Below are 14,106 nucleotides of genomic sequence, written 5' to 3'. Positions count from 1 at the left end.
TTTGTTGATATTGTCTTTTTGCTCCCTTGACAGATTTAATAGACAGTTATATTTTTGATTGGTATGATAGGGGGATTTGATATACTTAATGACATCTAATGTCAGTCTGTCTATTTTGTTAATCTTTCACTTATAATGCTTGTTAATACTAGCTTTTGTTGTACTGTAAATGTATACTAAAATCAATCTGTACTTAGCATTGATTTATTATAAGATTTTGTAGTATCGCTATTTTTTGAAAGAAGTGTTCCATTTAGTAGGTTCTTTCTCTTATCAAAATGAAATTTATAATTTTGCTGTTGTTGTTCTATACACAAACTTATTAGATCTGATAACCATTAATTAGCTTTGGTGAATTATCTTACTGAATACTTTTAATACAAAATTTAAATAGATCTATGTCTTATAATTTTAATAAATTTAGAATTATGATTTTATAGCAAAAACGATTGCATTGTCTTTATCATATTATAAAAGATAATATTATAAAATATATCATTTATTATGATAAACGCTTTTGTTTAAAAAAGAAGTTTATTGGATTCAGACATACCAAACAGTCGAATAGAGAAAATTGGAATTTAGATTAGAATTTTAGATGATATTTATATATAACATATTGATATGTATATGTTTATTTTTAGATGAAAATGAATTTAAAAATATATTTTACAAACAGAATTTAACAATTAAAAATAAAAATGTAATTAATTAATACAATTATTTAACAGCTGGTTTATGATTTTGTTTTAGTATAAACAAAGTGAATTTGTTAATAAAACTTTTACAGCAAATTAACAAAACTCCAGAAAAATGTGCGAACATAAAAGTCAAGTATGGCTTTGGGTCAGTTGGTTAATACGCGCTGACTCTGAACTTCAAATTTGGCAGGGCACGAGTGCGATTCCTAGTACTTGCAGTCTCAAAAAAATTATTAACGAATAATTAAATACAAGAATTATTTCCAAGACCACTGATGATGGGTAATTGGCAATACTAGAACCAGCTGTAAGCCAAAAATTCAATTAATTAAAATAATATAAAAATAAATTTTTGTTATTGTAGTTCACCACTTTTCGAAAAAATTTCTTTATAAAACATATCTTATAAAAATATAGTATATATTGTATATATTAAATAATTGATTTGCAGTTAAACGATTTGTATGAAGGGTATTGTAGCTTCGGAAAAGCAAAAGCTTGTTTTTATCATAAAATATGAAATAATTAACTATTCCATGAGTAAATAATTTTAATTAACAATCACTCACATTCTCTTACTCAGAGAGTTAGTGACTAAGTAAGTTTGTTCGAAAATAGTTCAGTTCCATCTGAGTGGTTAGTGTGTCAATTGACCAGCAAAAGCATGGCAGCGCGTCCAATTTTATATTATGCTCAGTTTAGTCCGCCTTCCAGAGCCTGTCTATTGACATCGAAGTTAATTAATTTAAATATAGAAACGAAGTATGCTGAAGCGTTTGTTTAATATAAAAAATAATGTTTAATTCATAAAGGCTTTTTCTGCATCGTACGTCATTTGTTGTATTTCTGCATGAAGCACGTGAGATTTGTTTGTGTAATTGTTCGTCTGTGTGAAACGCGCGTGCCTGTGTTATAAAAATAAAAATAATAAACACAAAAACAAAAAAAATAAATTTATTTTATAAAAATTTTAAATTTATATGTTTGTCAGATATGCAAATTATAGTGATTTTGTTTGATTAGGTTGACATTGTGGTAAAAATGAAAAGTTAAAATAAGAAATGTTTCCCAAGTGATGATACTAGATACATTGTATTTAGTAGGGTTTCTATAAAAGTTATATAGTATAAAATATTTTTATTCAATTTAAAAATCTATATTCTTCACTTATAAATAATGAAGATTGTTTTCAAAGCGGCGGCATTGGATTCCAACCAACAGAGCAAAACAATTCTATTACAATTTTTATTTAGCTTAGGGTATAACTTTAAGTAAAGCGCTTAGATTCGGGAGTTCAACGTCTGTAGAGGTCGAACTGATAATATTAAAATATTAATTGAATTTATATAATTTAAGTCCATTTTCCTACTTTGTACTTAAACCAAAAAATTATTTTTTATTTAAATATTTCAAAAATATTGCTAACAAACTGTTAGGTTCCCGGTTAGTTCAAAAACTCTTCCCACTACTGAGAAAATAATATTTAAACGAGGTTATATATATATATGTATATATGTATGTATATTTTTTTAAGATATAAGAGCAGCCCACATTGAAAACTTATACAATTACTGGATTAAAACAATTTACATATTAATATAATGTAGTGATAATAAGTAGTTCAAATTGGAAACATCTTGAAAACCAAGTTATATATATTTCAGGAATTTAAAAGTAGCTCATCTTAGAAATTCGGCTACTACTAGATCAAAAGTTGATAATAATTTATATATGAATTTTACATATATACGTGTAATTCATCTTAAAAGACGCATCATTACTTGGTCAAAGGATTTAAAAAAAATTTTTATTTCAGGGATTTTCGTGAAGTTAACTTTAGAAATACGAGTAAATGTCAATATTGTGTCAAAAGAATTTATAATATTTTATGTATATATTCTACAGATATGCAAATAGTTCAACTTGACGATTCGTACCATTATTGGAAAAAAAAATGAACAGCACTTACACATACATATATTGTAGTAATATACGAATAATTTAGCCTAGAAACTTATGTCATTACTGGGTTAAAAAAGATTTAAAAAAAAGATTTATATTTCAATGATTTACATGTAGTTAATCTAATGTAACATGTAACATATATACTCTAAAGATATGCGAGTACTTTACTTTACAAACTTGTGTCATTACTGGGCCAAGGGATTTATAACCTCTATTTCAAGGATTTTCGTGTAATTAACGTGTTAATACTAGGTCAAAAGAATTTAAAATATTTTATGTGTATATTCTACAGATATGCGAGTAGTTCATCTTCGCGACTCACACCATTACTGGATAAAAAAAAATGAAAATAAGTTATATACAAAAATTTATTATTTTGAGGTCATCCGTAATAGCACTTTAAGATATATGATCAATTTTGTTCATCTTGGAATTATTATCACTGCTTTAAAAGAATAATAACAGTAATAAAATTAATATTTATTGTCATTTTAGAAATCTACTTACATCATTCATACAACATAATATATCATGACTTTTGTAGATCAATTCAATTTCCACCATTTCAAAATATATTAATATATGTATAATAAATATTCTTAGATCAATTAACTTTGAGAAAAAGGAAAATCATAGTGAATGGTTTCTAAAGGTTTGTGATACTTTTAAATTAATGAATTACTACAAATACATATGGTCCATATAAATTAAAAATTAAATTCACAGATAAATCCACGCCATACAGTACCGGTATTAGTCGACCGTGGTGTATCACTTTCCGATAGTCATGCAATCATAACATATTTAGTTGATCAGTATGGAAAAGAACAACATGAGCATTTATATCCAAAAGATCTGCTTAAGCGCGCTATCGTAAACGAGCGTTTATATTATGAAAATGGAGTTTTATTTCAAGCAGCTAAAGATTTTGCGGTATGTAAAAAGCGATTTTTTTTTAAATTATATTAAATTCTGTTAAGTAATAAGGGTGATACAAACGATTCACTTAAACCGGATGGAGTGTATCTATTGTATTACCGTATACGACTCAGTGACTTAAAATATTTCTGAACACTAAACGAAATATAACGTTAACTAGATGTTAACTAGGACTTCTGCAGTTGACTAAGTTACATTGTGTGAGTGCGGACATCTTTCTTATAACTGTGTATAAATTAATTGAAAGAAATAATATGTTAGTATAGTTATCTTAACGACTGTAACCTGTCAATAAGTCCCTAACAAATCTTCTCTTTTGTATTAAATTAATTTATAAAAAATTAATTAAGTACTCAAATTTATTTTCAGGCCAGAATTTTCTATGGTGGTGAAATTTCTTATAATAATCATAGTAAAAAATTATGCCATAACGCCTATAAATTCCTTGACAAATTTCTAAATCATAGCAACTATGTTGCTGGAGATCAATTGACTGTAGCCGATGTATCTATTAATACCTCTTTAATAACATTGGATAAATTGGTGCCAGTGGAAGAGCAACGGTATAGTCGAAACAAATTTTATTTGTATAATAACAAATTCAGAAAACTAATCTTTACAGATATCCAAAAATTCATACTTGGATGCAACGTATGAAGAATGAGCTGCCGGACTATAAAATGAATGAAGCTGGAGCTCAACAATTGTTTCAACGTTTCGAGGATTCACTTGTTGAGAATATGACAAAACATGGTTGAGATGAGATATTTATATTCTGACTAAAATTTCAATACTAGGGTTTTTGTAAATTAATTACTGTGTAAAATATTTTGTATTGTTATATATAAATATATAAATAAATAATTTGTCTTGTTGGGCTATTTTATTTGACAGAATTTAATGTATATAATATCATATAATATCAATACATATATGTATGTATATGAAATGAATAATATGATATGATATGATATATAATACAATATGTATATAATATGAGATAAAATATGCATATCATAATTGTTTATTATACAATATAATATTGTGGCGTACGTTCCAAGATGTGACGTGGTCATTCGCTATCGCTGGATCCCGATAAGTAATTAAATAGTAATCGACTCTAGTTGTGTATAGCCGTGTTTTTATTGCTCTTAGTTTTTATGAAAAACCAACTCACAATTTTCACCAATCATAATTATATATAAAACTTATTTTCCAACAAACTATTAAATACCTAGAAAACTATTTAATATATTAAGAACTATTAAATTTGAAAATTATTTACTAATTTTTAATTTTCAAATAACAAATAATATTCAAATATCAAATAATATTTAAGAGATTTAGGATTTCTGTGCTACAGGTAATTATGTCCTTATGACCTTAAAATACAATTGACCCTAATTGTTGTGCAGTAAAAATTTCGTCTGTCATATTAGCGACAAGAACTGCAGCTACAAAGCAAAACCAAGCAACCACAAAAAATATGAATGGGTATCTCATCATCTTCCAGGCAGAGGTTACATTCTCTCACATCAGAATGAACTACCTTGTAAAGATGACAGTGTGATTATGGTATCTGATCAATAAATGAATTAGCAACCTCAGTTCTCTTCTACTGAGAAATAGTATATCGAAAGTATAAATCAGTTATTATTTGGATTATAGTCACCAGAAGTAACTTCTTTTGTTTATAATAAAACCGTTAATTAGTGTCCAACCGTGAACCTTTAGAGTTAAATGTTAATACTCCATACTATGAAATATTATCTTAGATTAAATATTACTTTGGATGAAATATCATTTTATTGATTGGCTACAGATTTTTTCTTATCCTTATGATTTTTAATAATATATATTTATTTAACTTAATACGTTTCTATATTTTATAGAGTTTATATTTATTTTTAATAAATTGTTATTACGACAAATATTCAATACATTTTTTTAAATTACTGAACTTACGTTGTTAATCTATGGTCTCTGCTCAACAATAGGAAAAAAATTTAATATATAATTTTCGCTTCCATTATTTGTTCTTTTATTTTAATTTTAATTCCTTTTGATCAATTTAATATGTATGGACCAATAAATAAATAAAATACATATTTTATACAATAAATTTTAGTTTATATATACATAATTTACTTTTTATTGGGTCAACATACACACAGGAGTACTTTTTGCGAAATAATTTTGAATGAATCAATTTGTGTTGCAGTACACAAAACTTGAATTTCAAAGTGTAATTTGCTTTCATGAATTCAATTTGTTTTTGTGTACAATGCTTTTAAAGAAAAAGTTCAAATTTATGCGCTTTAGTCGAGTTAAAAATTTCGTTATAAAATTACATAAAATTGTGCTAAAAATAAAAATAATAAAAACTATAAAATCTATGAACTATCTGGGTGCCTTTTGATTTTTGCACACAAAAAAAACTCTTAATATCACGTATTTAATTAATTTGGCAACTCTGTTTTATTATTTGCTATTTACAAAATTGCAAAATACGATAACAGTAGCATTTAACTGTTGTTTTCATTTTTTGTTTTTATTTCAATTGAGCATTCACTTGCGATGGTTAAGCCGTGTTTGTATTTTGCATTATTTAGTCCGCCGGCGCGTGCTTGTCTGATAACGGCAAAATTGATTGGATTGGATATAGACGTAAAGTGAGTTAGTCACAAAATTTCGGGTTTTTATTTTCTTAACAATTATTTATATAATCTTATTTAGACATGTTAATTTTGCACAAAAAGAACATTTAAGTGATGACTTTATAAAGGTAAATATAACAAATAAATATATTAGTTTTTATGTTTAATACGTATTTTGTTATATTTTCATCAGTTAAATCCACAACATCAAGTGCCGATATTTGTTGATGACGATAATGAAATTTATGTTGACAGGTAAGTAGACTTGCGGACAGACAGGCGGGCATTCATATCGAATTCGCTAGTGTTTATGAGCAACTATTTTATAATATTTTTTAAATATAAAAAATTAACATGTTTATTAAAAAATACTTGAATTCTTTTTACAATTAACTATTTAATGGATTATATTTAATAAAACATTAATAATTTCAAATATTTTAGTCATGCCATCATCTGCTTTATGGTTTCTAAATATGCTAAAGACGACAGTTTGTATCCGACGAATTTAACACAGCGCGCAAGAGTTGATCATCGCTTACACTTCGAAAATGGAGTATTATTTCAAGTTATTAAGGACTTGGTGGTAAGTAAAAAATATATTTTAATAAGTAAGAAATTCATTTTTAATTACTTATGCAATATCTGTATTTTATATATGTTATAAAATATGGTTTTTGGGTTTGATTATTTATGATTTATTAATTTTTATTTTTATTGAAATTGCACCTAGTATACTTAAATTAATTAGCGGTATTAATATGGCATCATTTACTAATAACCATGAAACTTGTATGAATGTCTTTATATTGTTGAGAATAAGTAAAAAGTCTTATTTGTTACTTATAAATTAAGGTGACCAAATGTTAATTGCTTTCAAATATTTTAAATAAGTTCAGGCTTTGTCTCTTCTTCTTGTATACAAGCGACATAGTGCTCACAAATGATTTATTTTGTACTTACAAGCACATCTTAGTAACAAATTCTAACATTAATATAAATTTTGTTTATTATCAACAAAATTCTAAAATTAATTTTAATATTTTCCACAAACTATTTCACTAAATAAAAGTACAGTCAAACCTCTCTATAACGAGGTCGTTGGTGCCTGCAAAAAACTTCGTTATGAAGAGATCTTCGTTATTTAGAGGTTAAATAAATGTTCTTTTTTTAGCTTTTTTTTTTGCATTTTACTGGGAATTATGTACGTCAATTCATGTTTATTCATATAAACATACATAACATTAATCATATATTGGTTTGTATTTATTAATTACTATTTAATTTATTATTATATAGAACTTAAATTTTTAAAATGTGAATTATTTTTATTCAAATCAAACAAATTATGTTTGCTTGTTTGGACATTTCAACTTGTCAAGAAACTATTCTCTAAAAACAAAATGCGTTTAGTCAGTAACTTCATTTGTTGCCAGCACTTTATATCTAATAATTTTGGGTATATTTTTTTAAAAAGGATAGAAAGTTTTGAAAATTTGTATCTATTTATTTTTAGTAGAATTTTTGTCTATTGACGAAAATATGAATATAAATAAAGCATTAATTTTATTCATTATTGGAAACGAATTTAAATCTCGAAAATAGGAACATGTTATTTAAATGGCAGGAAGCAGACCAACATATCAGTAAACAGCACTCATCCGTTAAATCGGATTATTTGGTCACTATGTTATGGATAGTCCAAAATATAATACTAAATATAATTTATTCATCTTTATTCTGGTGTTTAAATAATCCAAAATGCTATAAGAAATAATTGGCTTGTATATTAGCAGACAATAGAAATTAATTTAGTTGTAAGGAGTCTTTAAATTTCTTGGAATGTGTACTATGAAATTAGTACAAATGGGAAACTTCTTCAAGCACTGCCGACTTTATTTTGAACACTCCTCAGCAAAAGATACAACAAATATACTACAAAATAAAATCGTGCGTGCATTCATTCAATGTTTTCGCTTCCATCCTTTAAAATAGAAAAAAATTTGCATGAAAGCCGGCAAAAATTCGATTGTATACGAAGAAAAACGAGCAAAACTGATGAAAAATCAAAATATTTTCATTTCCTTCGCTTCGCTTGTCATTCCTGCAAATGTTTCTATTACACACGAGACTTGGCATAAATATTGAGTTTAACGCGTCCGGTGTCATGTGTCATACGCCAGGCATCTCGTGTAATACCCGATTAAGAAATTACCGTTGCAGTTAGTCCAAAGAGGATAGAGAATTTATTTGTCTATAAATAATAAGTTGACTGTAAATAACAGAGATTTAAATTAAAATTTCCGCAAAATTAAAATTAATCTACATTCTGTAGTTCTTGACATCTATTAGCAACTTCCGTAGCAGTTTCACTATTTGCAAAAAAAATGAACCAAATAGGCTTCCCCAATAACAAGGAACTATTAATAAAATATCAACAAACTAATTTCGACCTAATCTACATATTATTATATCGTATAATACTCTTTGTGAAATTGATCAATATGAATATTGTAGACAAAATACCGTAATTACCTAACTGGATCCCGTACGTCTTTTTTCTGTTCTCGAACCTAAAATTTACATTTCGAGAAACACTTTTCATTGAATATCATAAATGTGTTATTCTGTAAAGGTGATTGATTGATGTTTCTGTATTGTAATTAATAATGATCTAGATACTCTTTTTACATAGAATCTAGTGCTTTCTTATTTTTTATTGTTTATAATTTCTTGTTTTCCCCTGTACATAAAATTGCCTAATAAACCTAATTTAAGGCGCGTAACATTTACGGTGGAGAAGGCGAGTTCAATCAAAAATCTTTAGATATGTGCCAGAATGCCTACGGTTTTCTTGAGAGCTTCTTGCAAAATGGAAAATATGTTGTCGGTAATACGATGACAGTTGCTGATATATCGATAAACACAACTTTGATCACCTTAAATATGTTAATACCAGTAGATCAAACAAGGTTTGTTTCGTTGTGGTTGTTCATGAAATTTTGAAGTAAGCTTTAACATTTTAGATATCCAAATATTGTCGCATGGATGGAACTTATGAAAAGTTTACCTGACTATGAAGATATAAATGTGAAGGGTGCTGATGCTTTATATAAACGTATTATAACGGTGATGGCTGAAAATAAAAATAAATCAAATTAATAATTTAATATGTGAACATTGATACTAAATTGAAGTGGGTTCTGGTGTTATGGTTAAATATATTGTTTTTAAATATAAAATCTATATTTTAATACATTAAAATATTTTAATTTTTGGGTATAATTAAATTTATTTTGTATTCGTTTCTACTAGTACCCAATTTGTTAAATTTCTATTAATTTTTTCATATATATATATATGTAGCTCAATATTAATTGTATAATGTTTTTTAAATAAAAACCAAAATGACCTGTCTTATTAAAAAATAAACATATATAAACATTTAAGCTAATTTTTAAATAATTTCACTCGGAATTTTATAAATAATTTAAATTATTTGCCAAATTTATAAAAGAAAATTAAAATAGTATTTTGTGAAACTAATGGGTTGTTCATAAAGTAATACCATTTTTTTACCAATGAAATTTTTAAATGAAATTTTTTGAAGTCATTCTTTGTGTTAAATTGAATCATTTAAAATGTTTAAATTTAATATAGAATTTAATAGACATTTAATTTACAAAAAGTAAACATTATTGTGTCATTTTTTTTGTAAAATTGATTTGATGGTATTATGTACATATGAGTGATGTGTAGCACACCTGATAAATTAATATTTTATAATTATTTCTAAAAGCAATGCCACACTGGAAATATTAATTTTTTAAGTAAAATGTATTGGTTAATCTATATCAAATCTAAAAAATTTGTGTAACATATTCCCCTTTTTTTTACTGAAAAATCGTGTATATATGTGTGGTGTGATGTGAAGCATAATTTAATTGTTTAAAAGTATTTTATTACTAATCGCAATCAAAAATATTATATGAGAATATTTATAGTATATTCTTTGAAAATGTCAAAAAAAACAACAGCATCCTGACAATTATTGTTTTTCAGTAAAATTTAAAATTGAATCTAAATAAAATATAAAAAATGAAAATTTTTTTACATATTTGGAGAAAATTTTTTTTTTTTAAATTTAACGGTTAAAATTTTGTACTGAATTATAAACAATCTCAATTGCTCAAACAATTTCTTAAAAGTTCAATCAATTATCTTTAAAACACAACAAATTTTAAGTTTCTATCAATTATATAGTCTGAGATATGGCTATTTGAAAATGTGTTCACAATGCCAATTCTTAAATTCCCATGGGTTCGTTCATATCTCCTAGGAAAAAAATTACAAAATTTTCTCCTGTGATACAGGTCTTCTTAAAAAATTGCTTTCATAGAAAGACATATGAGCTTTATAAAATATATCAGTAAAATGTCAGTAGATATATACTTAACTTTGAAGCTTAATACATATAAAAGCAAATCAAACGATAGCCAAGTAGAGGTGTGTTGCCATTGAGCTCTGGAGAATACACTTCTTGCCTATCTATGTTGTTATGGACAATTTCTAAATGCATTATACATATAAACAAAAAACAAACCAGAATTCAGAGCGACATGGCAATCATCAAGGATTATTATGAGCAAGAAATTATTAAATGGATAAATCCAACTTTGTCACTTACTGTCTTATCAACCTCACAGTTAACCCCAAAAAACGAAGCTGAATCGAGTAATAATGAAATGGAGTACTTTTTTTCGCAGTTAATTAGTGTATCTGTGTATAACCAGATTCCCTTTTGTCCAAGTACCCTCTCTCACCCCCTTAGGCTTCATCCTTACACGTAAGGACCGCTCAAGAGGAGCAGGATGTGGAGTTGCTTTTTTGTACATCACACAGTGAGCTAAATTTGCCGCTGTCGAATGACGATTATTTGGAGGTAATAGGGTTGAAAATGTTTATTGGTATAACATCAAGATTCATTAATATAATAAACATCTACCTGACACCCAACACTAGCTGTCCACCGTAGCACACCTCTAGTATTTTTTATCTTCTCGAACCGGACTAGCGTTTTGTGTTGGGGTGTTTGAATGCTTACCATCCTTTGTGGTGTTTCCATCTACCAATTGATCAGAGGGGCCTGCAATTGGCTTCACAAATTGACGATTAATGTTTTAGTGTACCAAACGAGGAACAAATTTTAGTATTCAACCTATTTTATTAAGTATTATCCATTCACTTTATCTTGGTGTAGATTACATTTATATAAATCACACAGCCCATTTGCTGGTATAGTTTCTGCTGGCAGCTATGACTAGCGTTGGTCGTCTCGATGAACCGCGCCTTGAACCTATTTCTACTCTACAGCTCTACTTATAATGACAACTTCCATCTGTTTTTCTGCTATAAACACTTATATGTTACTCATAGATCTTTGTAGACCCGTTAAAAGTATCAAATTTTTCCACCTCGATTCAAGTCCTATTTACGCATTTGGTCTGCCCTTATCCTAAACAACTTTTCCTTTTCTCAATCTACTTTTACCTCATATCCTAACCCTAACTCATGTATTCGTATTGTAATCTTTTTTATTTTCCTTATATTATAAATATACTTCCAGTAGTTACAAGATCATCAAGTGTACTATTATTAGTACCTTAGTTGTCTAGCGATAACTAGTAAATGTAATTTTTACATTGGTTACATAAATGATGAGATAACACGTCTACATATTTTTAATTTTAAATTTAGATATTCTTGAAACTAACCAATATTGACACATAAGGTTATGGAGAAGTTGATCAAATTAGTTATCTTTATTAAAATCCTTTGTCAAATAAGCGAATTCGAGAAATTTTAGAAATAATTCTAAATTTCTATCTGAACGGAAAATTGATAAACATTTATATGTTGTATATTAGATAAAAAGAATATATTGTTGATTTAGTATTTTACAATTTTCTTTAACTTTACTTTTATAATACAATATCTTATTAGCATACAAATGAGTTTTTCTTCTCTCTGTCATATAATTAATTTATTCATATTTTAAAATTAATTTATATTTCATGTTATTTCAATAATTTTCTATATTGACGCAAGTGCTTTTTTTTAAATAAGTTTAAAACTAATATGTATATAAATTAGTTTATTTACAAAAATATTAATTATTTACAATTATTTTTCTTTAAATTTTTGCTACTTCTTTCTCTAAAATTAGTTATTAGTTTTACATATATTCTAATAATTAATTTAAAAAAGGTATCAAATCAAATCTAATTATCTCTACAATATATATTAGAAATTTTAATTTTTAGACTATATAACTATTTAACTATGATACTTATTAAAATATATTTCAAGTACAACATGCTTTATAAATATAAAATATTTTTTTTTAGGTCTTTCATATGTTTGGTTATTTTTTATCTCTAATATCTTTTGTTTTATTTTTCCAAAATATTTGAGTTAGATTTAATGGAAGCAACGTTTTATAATTTTTCACCTAATACTTTTCTAAATTAAGATTGAAGTATATTTAAGAGTTATACGTAATGAATGTAGAGCTCAAAACGTTTGAATCAATACCAGAGTATTGAAAATAATTTATTTTTATTTTGTATGTACTATATAACTATATAATTATTGATTTTAATAAGAATTATATATTTGAAAATTGGACAAACTACTGATAAATTTTAATTAACTGATATTTTTGATTACTTTTAATTTATACATATAATAGATTTAATAGGAGCCTTATTATTAATAATATTCGGCCGATTATAACATTAACATAACTGCAAGTTTTATTTTCTGTGTAGAATCTAACTTTGTAGAATCTCTATTTTCTATATTTGGCATTTAAATGGAAAATATCATAATTTTTATATATATATAAATTTTTTTTTTTGATATTACAGTTTACAACAAACAATCCAATTTTAGATTTCACAATTTGAGTTGTTATTATAGAATCAGCAAAATACTATATCTGTGTATTAATATTAAAATAATGTATAATATCTAATTATATATTAAAATAAACATGGTTTGAATATCCTTTGTAAATATTAGTGCTTCAAAGTATTCGACATCAATTCCGTCTAGAGTCCAATTAGTTGACGTCTATTCGAATTCGAACATTTGCTATTCGAATAACGAATCTGTTTTATGTTTTATTTTAATTGCACACAATATAATTGAGCGTCTAAACTGGCTTGATTTTAGCAAGATTTTTATATTCGAAAGCGAATATGCAGTATTTTCGAATTTTGTCTTCGAACAAAAACATATCAAAGACTTACCAGTCAAAATAGTTTTGTTAAGTAAGAAAATATCAGAATTTGAGCCTATTAGGAGTAAATATGTGCATATTTGTTTAAATGAATAAGCAAATCCTCATAAAAATAACGTACCAAAACAGTAGTAAAGGAATGAATTTGACAAATGTGTTATGATATTCATATATATGTAATAATACATATATAAAATATATATAATATATACAATAATATATTATTATCGGTATAACATGCCTTTTGGTCATGTCCAAAAAGAGCCAAAAAATTGAAGTAATTATTTGTCATATAACTGTCTTTGGAAGATGTTCGTAACAACAAATGGTGGGGCGTCGAATGGCATTTGAATATATTCGAGCGACTTGGAGTGCTGTCCAGTTTAAATTCTAGACATTTCGAGCAGTTAGAAAAATATTTGAAGCACTAGTTTAAATAAAAAAATAAAGTTATTTTTAATATACAGTTCGGAACTAAGTAACAATATTTTAAACTAAAATAATATTAATTAGTTATTAACCAAATAGATGTAAAATATTA

At 26.1% G+C, this 14,106-nt stretch overlaps 1 protein-coding gene across 1 annotated transcript; it reads left to right on the top strand.

Moving 5' to 3' along the window:
• Nucleotides 1–1,312: 1,312 nt before the first annotated feature.
• LOC119674657 lies at nt 1,313–9,424 on the top strand. The gene is made up of 11 exons (XM_038085805.1): nt 1,313–1,463; nt 3,270–3,318; nt 3,393–3,599; nt 3,975–4,168; nt 4,228–4,360; nt 6,135–6,277; nt 6,342–6,390; nt 6,456–6,517; nt 6,707–6,848; nt 9,041–9,234; nt 9,289–9,424. Exons 1-11 carry the CDS (start codon nt 1,366–1,368, stop codon nt 9,422–9,424), a joined length of 1,407 nt encoding a protein of 468 aa, XP_037941733.1. The 5' UTR covers nt 1,313–1,365.
• The last annotated feature ends 4,682 nt before the right edge of the window (nt 9,425–14,106 follow it).

This window comes from Teleopsis dalmanni, chromosome 2, assembly GCF_002237135.1.
Source record: "Teleopsis dalmanni isolate 2A chromosome 2, ASM223713v2, whole genome shotgun sequence".
Taxonomy (NCBI): Eukaryota; Metazoa; Arthropoda; class Insecta; order Diptera; family Diopsidae; genus Teleopsis; species Teleopsis dalmanni.
Note: the sequence above shows the minus strand (reverse complement) of the source record. Positions and strands in the feature narration are given on the sequence as shown.

What these genes read in the sequence shown, in the direction of transcription:
- LOC119674657 (XM_038085805.1), top strand. Translation starts at nt 1,366, where the DNA reads ATGGCAGCGCGTCCAATTTTATATTATGCTCAGTTTAGTCCGCCTTCC. An exon ending in ATAGTGAATGGTTTCTAAAG is followed by an intron (nt 3,319 to 3,392) that starts GTTTGTGATACT and finishes TTAAATTCACAG; the next exon opens with ATAAATCCACGCCATACAGT. An exon ending in AAGTTATTAAGGACTTGGTG is followed by an intron (nt 6,849 to 9,040) that starts GTAAGTAAAAAA and finishes ACCTAATTTAAG; the next exon opens with GCGCGTAACATTTACGGTGG.